Here is a 10,952-nt window from a genome sequence, read left to right as displayed (position 1 = left end):
TACTGTCAGCTAGGGTCAACTGCCAGGATGATAATGACAATGTGTGTGTGTTGGGTCAGATGGTCTCTCTGAGGCCAAGGAGAAGGTGAAGATGGACCGGCAGAAGCAACGCAGATCTGTGGAGGTCCCGCCCGCGGACGATCACCACGGCAACCAGGAACAGAAGAAGCCACGCAGGAAAGACACACCTGTGCTCAACATCCCCCCGCTCATACCAGGTCAGCATTCAGGAAGCTCCCTAATCCAGATATGTTACTTGGGAAGCACAGATAATGCCTTAGAAACAGATATGTCTCCTACCTGAAGTTGCTCGTTATTATTCAGGGAAAAAAGGTCAGCTTCATGATTGACGTGTCTGTGGATCAGTCATTTCATCAAATCGATTCATATAATTGTGGATGGTCACAAGATAAAAATACCCAATCTGTCTGCATTATAGGACTTTCATTTCACTAACTAGTCGTTTCGTTTACTACACATTTTGGAAAATTGCTTGAAGTGATCTACACTCTGTAGTCACCTAGACCGGGTCAACCAAGCTACAATATGTTTGGTTATGTGGTGCCTAAAGCTTTATACCCCAGTGTTATTACTATAACAGGCTATATGTATAATTATGACTATACAATTTAAATTTGAAAGCCATTATAAATATTTTAAATCTAGTGTCTCTTATTTGTCTTTCCTGTGTTGGTTTGAAACAGGTGTGAAGCTGATCCAAGGAGAGAATCATCTGGTTCATCTAGAAGATGAGGAAAAAGACGGGACAAATTAAGTCCTCCTGGAGCTGGCATCTGTCAGTCATTCACATCACTGCCACAGGATGTTTGACTCTCTCATGTTCATTTTGTGCCCTTTAAAAAAAGAGAATGTAACATTTGTAATCCAATCATTTTACAATGCCTTTGTTGTTTGGAGATCAAAAATATAAATTGTGCCTATGACCAGTCAGGTGTGGTTGGAATCTTCATTGAGGTAATGTTGTCTCACAAAACCCTTAAAAAAACAGTTTTAGTAAAAGCATATATTTATTACTTTAACTGAATATGAACATGATACCATGGACCCGACAGACGTGAGGTAAATATTCAGGCATTTCAGTTTCTTCCTCCGATGGCAGAAACTCTAAACACTTGTAGCAGATTAGTAGCCTGGTGTTGAGCTGCATGACAGAGGTGTTAGCTCTAGGTTGTGTAAATACTATTTGACAGTTAATGGAACTGCAGAGTTACCTGATCTACCTGCAATCCTTGTTGCGTGACCGAGGTAACCTGAACCCTGATACCAGTTGTGTAAATAAGCATAGTGTTTACAAGTTTGTAATCTCAGGTCTTATTTCATTTCCTCCAGCTAATGCCCAGAAACATCAGCTGCGATGCAAACACCACACTTTTCAAATATCTGATATGTATTTTGTCTCAACTATGAAAACAAGTTTAACCACAGTCAACTGGAGGCTAGACCTTGTTACTGGCATTACAATGCTTTTTTTGCAGAGTATTTACTGATAGAGTAACTATAGAGTCCCACATGTTTCGCCTCATAGTGAATTCGAGCTTATCCAAATATTACTGGAAACCAATAGTTGGTTGCTAGTCATGTTAGACAGAGGACACAGGATTCTATTAGATTACTGGAACCCAACCTATTAAGTGTTTTAACTAATCTAGGAACTAGCCTTTCTGGAATAAAAAAAATTGAGACGTAACACAATGCATATTAATAAGCGATGTAACAAACCCTGAAGTTTGCGGTGGTGAGCGTTTGTGCACCTTTTGGCACACAGGGACAGACGTTTTGGGGGTTGGTAAACGTTTCAAACCCGTCTCATGGGAAAATGCAGATGAATGAATTGGCTGAACAAATGTTTGATAGTAAAATAGAAAAGGCACAAATGTGCGTTGCTTACACCTATCGTCTCTCTGCTGTGGCAGGCATGACACTGCTCTGATCTGGGTGGCCAGGCCTTGCACCTACCCTTGAGCTCCAGCACAAGAAATACATTGAAAACTGAGTGCTTGCAAACTCTATCAAGGTCTGCAACGTGAGTTTGTCAATGGCGCAGCGCCAACCTTCACACACACAGGCCTCTCTGCAGGAACAGGGGCGCAGATAGCACTGGGGATGGGGGTCCCCCCCAGATTCATAGTGACCCCGATCCGTCCCCCCCACTCTCCCTACGTAAGGCGACAATCATCAGTTAATAACTCTGCACAGCTGATTAGGCGATGTTAGCGCCCCCCCCCCCCCCCCCAGTTTAAAAATCCCATCTGCACCGCTGTGCAGGAAATATAATCAAACGCTGCAGTAGCCAACTGGACAGCAGCCCTAGCATGGCCACTGAGCAGCATTGCATGTCACAGGGAGTGTATTACAGTAATCAAAATGGATGTCCAACCCTGTGAAGGAGTTCAGCTGAATATAGAATTGTTGAAAGTTATGAAACGAAAACAAGGATGTCATTTATAGATACAAAGTGGTTTGAGACAAGCTGCTCGACCAGGACGTAAAAGATGATGATTAGAATAAGTGAATCGTCAGCCCTGCCCATATGCTTTCCTCACAGACCTGCTGTAATGCTCACATCCACAGGGTTATTGACTATAGAATGACCTGTGTGAAGTGATAATAGTGATACTTCTTAAATATTTGCTCACCGGATTTCTGTTCAACCACTCTGGCAAACCTCTTCTAGCCCCAGAAAAGTTTCTTCCAACCACTTTTCCTTTGTTCGACACTTAGACCATAGATCGTCGTTTAACCAGGCACCATTACCCGAATGAATCAATTCATTTTGCCAAAGAACTGTTTTTATGCTTGTAAAAAAAGATTCATTTGTATTGGTTCAAGGAGCTGTGTGAAGTGATAATAGTGATACTTCTTAAATATTTGCTCACCGGATTTCTGTTCAACCACTCTGGCAAACCTCTTCTTGCCCCAGAAAAGTTTCTTCCGACACTTTACCATAGATCGTCATTTAACCAGGCCCCATAACCCGAAGTAATCAATTCATTTTGCCATGTTTTTAACAAAAAAACGTTTTCTTTATGCTTGTAAAAAAAAGATTCATTTTTATTGGTTCAAGGAGGGAGAAACACTTTTACAACATTCCAACTAAATGAGGAGATGTGCGAAAGAGCTTTTCAAAAATACATGCATGTACACCATCCAATATATGGTCTTCATCTATAGGAACACCATAACATACTTTATTTAGTAGGAGGCTATATCTACAAACAGTGTATACACACATAATAAATGCCACAGACACTCAAGCAGCTGACTCACTATGGTAAGCAGGGATCCATCCAGACCCCCGTCTCCTTCTCTCTCTGTAGACTGTGTATACATTGCCCTCAATGTAGAGTCACTCGAAGGTTATTTTAAAAATGCCAGTTTATCTTTTTTTATTCATAAATCCTACGTAAGACTTTTTTTTGTTGCCTGGGGAGAGAGGGAAGGAGACAAAGAGGGAGAGGGGGGCTGTCACACACACACACACACACACACACACACACACACACACACACACACACACACACACACACACACACACACACAGACACACACTCACACACACACACACACACACACACACACACACAGACACACACACACACACCACAGACACACACACAGACACACACACCACACACACTGTTTCCTGACCAGATGTGCAGACACACCAGAAAAGAAGAAAAACTCAACTTGCCTGGCATGTGACCTTTCCATCTAGGAAAGGTCACAGAATCTCTTATTATATGATCATGTTAATATGCATGTTCTAGGGCCACACACCTCTTATTATATGATCATGTTAATATGCATGTTCTAGGGCCATACACCTCTTATTATATGATCATATTAATATTCATGTTCTAGGGCCACACACCTCTTATTATATGATCATGTTAATATTCATGTTCTAGGGCCACACACCTCTTACTATATGATCATGTTAATATTCATGTTCTAGGGCCACACACCTCTTATTATATGATCATATGAATACTACATCTCTAGAGTGTTTCTGTGGTCACCTGCCCCGGCGCAGAGAGATGCGCTGCAGGCGGAGGGCTTTGGTGCGGGGGTCAGCGGGGTCACTGGCTGCCCTTTGACCCCTGGAGGGCAGGTAGGAGGTGGCGCAGTAGCTGGGGCGCTTGTAGTAACGGATCAGATCGTAACTTCTGGCGCCATCTGGAAGAGAAGGTGAGTCGGAGGGTTAAGAGGGAAGTAGGCGGTGTCACCATCACAACTATTGCTTCCTGGACACTTTGTAGCCTTTAAATCAAGTGTGGATGTGATGAAGATGCGTATCTTTGCTAGTTTCAGATCTTAAAACATGCACACTTTACTGATGGTTTGGCCTATAGTCAGTGGATACTAGTTGTAATGTGACCTGATAATAAGATAACTTATAACATACTATAATATTATATATTATTATTATATATAATAAGACACACATATGAAAAAAAAACAGACAGAGTCATCATCTGAGCCCTTTGAGTTCAGATTTATTGACACAACAGTGCAATAACGCAGCCTGCGAACGAACATGACCACTACAAGTTTTTCTTCTCCTTTTTTTTTTTTGGTGGTCAAATTCATTTTTCCTTTCAAACAGAATCAAAAACAAAACAAAAAAAATGAAAAACAAAAAATGCAATCCTTTCAATCCTAACACCCTGTAGCTTATTCACCATGAGGAGACATTGATGTGGCTTCAACAAATGTCATTGAGAAACAAAGGACAATAATGAGAGAGGACAAAACATAAAATACAAACACTTTTTTTTTTGGGAATGTGTGTGTGTGTGTGTATCAACAAGTGTCTGCCTACGTCAGGATGTTTGTTTTCAGAGGCGGTGAGTAGGAATAGTGCTATTTCATAAGTGCCATCCAGGAACAGGTTAGCAGGGCACGACAACCAAGCATGACTACGAACTGTATACACAGCTGTTGAGAGATGCAGCATGACCAAACACACACAACAGCCTTTCTACCTCATTCGTGGCGTGATTGTTGGGACTATCTTCACAGTTCTTAACTGTATGAGGCGAAACTGAATTGTAAATGTTGTAAGAATTAGGTGATTTTCTCTGTTTCTTTGCTCCATTTGGCCATTTGATACAGATGTACCTGCACCTACAAACAAGCTCCCAAACCTTCAGCTTTAGTTTTAAACTCAGCCGTGACATGATGCTATAAAGGTTTGGCTATGGAGCTGCTCATCTCTAAAACTGGAGTACAGACAGAGAGGCTGACTTTGACATATGACGACAGAGGACCTAAACACAGGGCGGTTATGCCTAGATAAAACACAGGCTATATTACATGGAGAACAACAGGAATCTAAGGCAATACTTAACCCTACCTTCAGCATGGGGGGGGGTCTTATTTTTTTCGTTCACACAGACACACGCACACACACACACACACACACACACGCACACACACACACTCTTGCACACACACACACACACACACACACACACACACACACACACACACACACACACACACACACACACACACACACACACACACACACACACACACACACTATGGCCTGCTTTATCTGATGTGACAGAGGTATCATGTCCACAGGGGTTCAGCTACAGTGCCAGTCTTTCACCTTCTGCAGTGCAACTGTAGAAGACAGCAGAACAAAACTACTCACGGTCTACTCACATATCAAATCCTCAAGTGCTGCTTCTCCATACGATTATACACATTAACCACCAGGACTAAAGAGTTACAGAAATCAGTACCACATAGAGAACTACAGAGTCAGCAGTTTCACAAACCCTATGCCTCAAAACTGACCATTTGAAATGAGCATGTTTGATAAATGGATACCCTACTATATCACCTTAGAAAAGAACAATCTCTAATGCTGTTAATGGATAATACACAAGATACATATGAGGGACAAGCAGTAAAATCAATAAACATAAAATTCACTGTAAATATGGCATAAATATGTGTGTGTGTGTGCGTGTGTGTGTGTGTGTGTGTGTATGTGCTGTGGACAGGAGCGCAGATACAGGAAGTGTTTTGAGACTGGAAGAACCGTGATCACGAGGAGATTTCCAACCAATCCCTATGGCAATGGCTTTACTAGGTGGGCAGGTACAATACCAGTACCAGACATAAATAAAATAAAATAAATAAAACCCAACACAAACGCAGACTTGATTACTCTAACTTAATACAGCTTCAACTTAAAGGAATAGAAACCACAGCTGTTTTTTGAAATCACATGAAGTCATTACAGACATTGATGTTTATCTAAAAGCCTGTTCCAAGAGTTTGCAAGCTAAGCCGCACAGACGAAGTTTTTTTTTTTTTTTTTTTTTTTATATTTTTACAGTTTGTACAGGACTAAAGCTAAAAATAGTAAGGTACATCTAATTTAAGGCAACAATAATTTTGTCTGTTATGGAGAAAAAACAAAACACTTGCAGGCTACTGGAAGTCGTGGCAAATGCATCTAATGTTTTTTTTTTTCAACCTCAGTACAGCAGTTAAAGCAAGATTCAACAGGTTCCTTTTATCTTTGGTCAAGGCATCAGGAATTACTGCACAGTGATAGCAGAGGCCATTCAAAATCACCTGGGCATGACCTCACTGGAGAGACACTAGCTGCTGCCACACACACACACACACACACACACACACACACAAACACACACACACACACACACACACACACACACACACACACACACACACACACACACACACACACACACAGGCATGACCTCACTGGAGAGACACTAGCTGCTGCTGCTGCTGCCACTCACACACACACACACACACACACACACACACACACACACACACACACACACACACACACGCATGACCTCACTGGAGAGACACTAGCTGCTGCTGCCGCACACACACACACACACACACACACACACACACACACACACACACACACACACACACACACACTCACACACACACACACACACACACACGGGCATGACCTCACTGGAGAGACACTAGACTCCCATTTCTGAGAGAATAAACAGTTTTGTGACATTGTAGCAATGTGCTTTTCAAATAGGACCAAAACCTGCGATTTAGGATTTTGGATAAACTTTTTAGATTGTAATATCTCTGGAAATTTGTGCTTACATTTCACCCAGTATGAGATAATATATTCTGAATGCATCCATTATATTTAATGCATTCAGTACTATAACTTCAAAATATATATCTAAGGCAGTTGAATAAACTGCAAAATACAAATATTTGCTGTTACAACATCTAGTAGAGACAGATATGGTTTGTATGGCTGCCATGGATGGCAGCAAATAGTTTATCAGGAAATAAAGAATTCATGGCAGTCTTAGCAACTGATGGCTTGTCTTAGTATTTCTGTCAGGCGAGAGAATTGTAAGATTCACTATTAAAGGGATAGAGCAATGCAGGAAGCAAAGTGGTAAAAAAGAAAATAAAATAAACCAGATGGCTTATATAAAATTAGTAGAGAAATCAATCCTGTGAGACCTCACTTACAATTTACACGAAGGAATATAAACGCAGCTCGCATTTTAGATCAGCAAAGCTTTCATGTCAACCAAAAACAAAATTCTTTGTTAATATTCAGAATTATGACAACACTTACAGACAATAAAGTATGAATACTATGTTCATTTTATATACATTAAATACATTTGAGAAAAATACATCTGGCTGTGAGGTGACACTAGGTGACAGAATAACTTCCATGATCATCATGAACTACATTAGAACGATGGGAGAGAGACAGACAGACAGACAGACAGAGAGAGAGAAAGAGAGAAAGAGAGGTGGATACTGTTTAGCATATAGGCATATCATAGTTTCACTTTTTTAAAATGCATCTTACGAGAAAGAAAATGAATCTGATTTACAATACTCTGATAATGTAGTCAGGTCCCGACAGAATGTCTCATTGGTAAGAAAAAGCTGAACTATAAAAAAGTGAACGTAGTGTTGAACTCGCAAAATATAAAAAAATATCGAGGCGGTTCATGGGAAAATAGAAATTATTTTAAAATTCTTAAATCTGATTCAAGTTCTCTACAAAATACTTATTCTTGTGAAGCTTTGCTGGTTCCTTCTATGGACTTAAATACAGGGCATTAGCCAGACATCAAATTCACATTGACTCATTAGGTAGAGATCCTGACACAGATCCTTTGGGACTACTGAGTCGAGACACTAGGGTTGCACCTATAGAAGGGCGTTATCAGAAATCAATTTAGTGACTCCTTGAAATACAGTGAGCTGGTACCATGTGGCCTGTGCTTACAAATAAATATCACATGACCTGAGAACATACTACAGAAGTGTGGATGAACAGCTGTGTTCTCTTTTAGTTTTTTTTTTTTTTTACATGTGCAAAAGACAGACTATCCTTAAATGAATCAGGTTCCCAAACAGCATCGGCATAACTCTGAGTTTGCGGCACCATTCGTCCAGTAAAGCACGAAAACTACACAGTGAAACTCGGAGGATAAGAAAATAAACAAACAAAAAATAATTGTGCTAATGTAGTAAATGCTCTCGATGAGTTGAGTAATGATACGAAAACACCCATGTGGTTTTTTTTAATTTGTGCATCAAAGCTGACATTCTTCACTGGATTGGTCTTCCACGTTGACTTTCACATTCACCGCAAAATATAGGGGAAGGTCCAGCAGGAGTAGCGGCCAGGGACCAGGGACCAGGGACCAGGGACCAGGGACCAGGGACCAGTGACCAGTGACCAGTGACTAGCGACCACTGTCTACACCTCTGGGGCCCCTGCCCTGCACTTTCCCGTCTCTCTCGGGGCCCTGGCAGTCCAGAGGCTGGGGCCAGCACTTGGCCTTAATGTCTCACCTCCATCTTCTCCTCCCCCTCCTCCACGCAGTCGCTATGGCCAGCTGCAGATTGGCTGTTCTTGTGGATAAAACGCACACACACACACACACACACACACACACACACACACACACACACACACACTTGTGCGCATGCGCATGGGTGATGCTGGCACAGCAGCGACGGTTGTGAAGGGATTTGGTTACACGGCAACAGTTGTCAAGCAACAATACAACTCCACTATCAGTCCGACGGCTCCATGGTAACCCAGCCTGAAGGCATTGCTTTTTTTTTTTTTGCAAACGGAACAAAAACAAACAAACAAACAAAAATAGCTTCAAAAAGCAAACAAACGCAAACAAGTTAGGCCAAGGCTGAGGAGTCATGCCCACACACTGTTGCTGCTGTTGCCGGGGAGATAGAGAGAGAGAGACGGAGAAGACTTGTCTATGTGTGTGCATGCGCGCAACACGTGTTTGCGTGGCGTGTGTGTACTGTGTGTGAATGCAGCAGAGGTTTGTGGGAGTTAGTTAGCGTCGCCGGCGGCGGCCGCAGACGCCGATAAGGCCGCCAGAGAACCAGGTGTGTTGCCACGGTTTCTCTGTCCGTCGTCGTCGGAATCTGGAAAGGAAGGAGATATGGCACACTTAGGAGGTGAGCTTTTCCTTCTCCTGGGGCCACCAGCAAGGGAGGATGGGACAGGATGTGACATCAGAGGAAAGGTGAGCAACCAGAAGCAGGATGTGACATCACAGTAAAGGTGGGTAACCAGAAGCAGGATGTGACATCACAGTAAAGGTGGGTAACCAGAAGCCTTCTGCTTAGAAATGCTAGGAATTGTGATGAAGGTAGTGATGTATGAAGTATGAGAATGTGTGAGGTGCTGAGAGGCCTAATTTACTCACTAAAGTGAACTAACTCAGCCAGTTAGTAGAGAGCTGAGGTAAGATACATTAACTGGAGCAGTGGTGTTAGATGACAAGGCCATACGCTGGGGAGAGAAGACTGAGGTTTTGGCAATAGGACAGGAATATGGACAGAAACAGGCTGGATGTAGTTCTGCTGCTCTCCATAAGCTGGTTAGACCTTTCTGAAAATTAGTATGAAACATTAGTGAAGTTAAGCCTGTTTGAACTATTAAACTGTTATAAACAGGCTGGCTAAATAAAATAAAATGAATGCGTCTTCGAAAGTAACAACGGGAAAATTAGTAATTACAGGACACAGCCGATCTATCAGCGAAATATAGTTGCCATTTCTTTCTCATTCAAAAATGTCTTCCAGTGTTTGTTTGTGCGTGTGTGTGGTTGGGGGGTGGCACGACTCTGTGCAGGAATGAGAATTCTTGGACCAAATGCATAAATGTTCTCACCTAATTTGCACAATCTTTTTCTTTGACAGGACAAATCAGGGAATAAAATGAGAGTGAGAATGGATAGGGGAAGTTACCAGTGAACAGTTCTTTACCGTCTGAACTTGAAGTCTTTTTCTCACTGTCCTCACTCTCAGGTGAGTCTATCTCCTTGGGTACTTCACCTGGGAGTCAAATTAAATACCAGTCACCAAAGAGAGGTTTCCTACCCCACTAATCTACATCAACACCTAAAGATAACCTGAGATCAGAACCACAACCACAAGCCCTCTGGAAAAGCGACTTGACTTGTACCACACAGAACTTCCAGTGGAGGGCACTGTTTCACAATAAAAGAAGGAGGACCTATTGGCTCCAACACTGTTGACCAAGAAACACACTACTACACTATACAAGTGTTCATTTGCACAGAAGCATGGGTTTCACACACACACATATGTGTTACATTTTCTGTTCGTATTAAAAGTCAGATAAGGATTTAACAGAAAGTAAAACAGAGAATCTTACTTCAAACTCCAGGCACATCTGACAATAATCACTAACTATTGGCAGGGTGATATATATACCTTTTGTACAGCTTTTCATTAATAATTAAATATAAATATAAGAGCCATATCCCTTGTAAAAATGTCTCAATGTCTCAGTTTCCAGTGGTGAAAGTGCAGTAAGATGAAAGTGCCCCTGGACTGGTAATGATGATGTAACCCTGAAG

The 10,952-nt window shown here is 41.8% G+C and overlaps 1 protein-coding gene across 1 annotated transcript in view; it reads right to left on the bottom strand.

Moving 5' to 3' along the window:
- Positions 1-9,394: 9,394 nt before the first annotated feature.
- Positions 9,395-10,952, bottom strand: part of pde1ca (phosphodiesterase 1C, calmodulin-dependent a) — a gene marked incomplete at both ends in the record, with an annotated part of 70,365 nt that continues 68,807 nt past the window's right edge. Inside the window, 2 exons of the mRNA XM_080855277.1 lie at positions 9,395-9,489; positions 10,336-10,404. Of these exons, the coding sequence (XP_080711403.1) occupies positions 9,395-9,489; positions 10,336-10,404 (164 nt within the window). The remainder of the gene's footprint in view (positions 9,490-10,335; positions 10,405-10,952) is intronic.

Source organism: Sprattus sprattus, assembly GCF_963457725.1.
Source record: "Sprattus sprattus genome assembly, chromosome: 17".
Lineage (NCBI taxonomy): Eukaryota > Metazoa > Chordata > Actinopteri > Clupeiformes > Clupeidae > Sprattus > Sprattus sprattus.
This window is presented reverse-complemented; position numbering and strand designations above follow the sequence as displayed.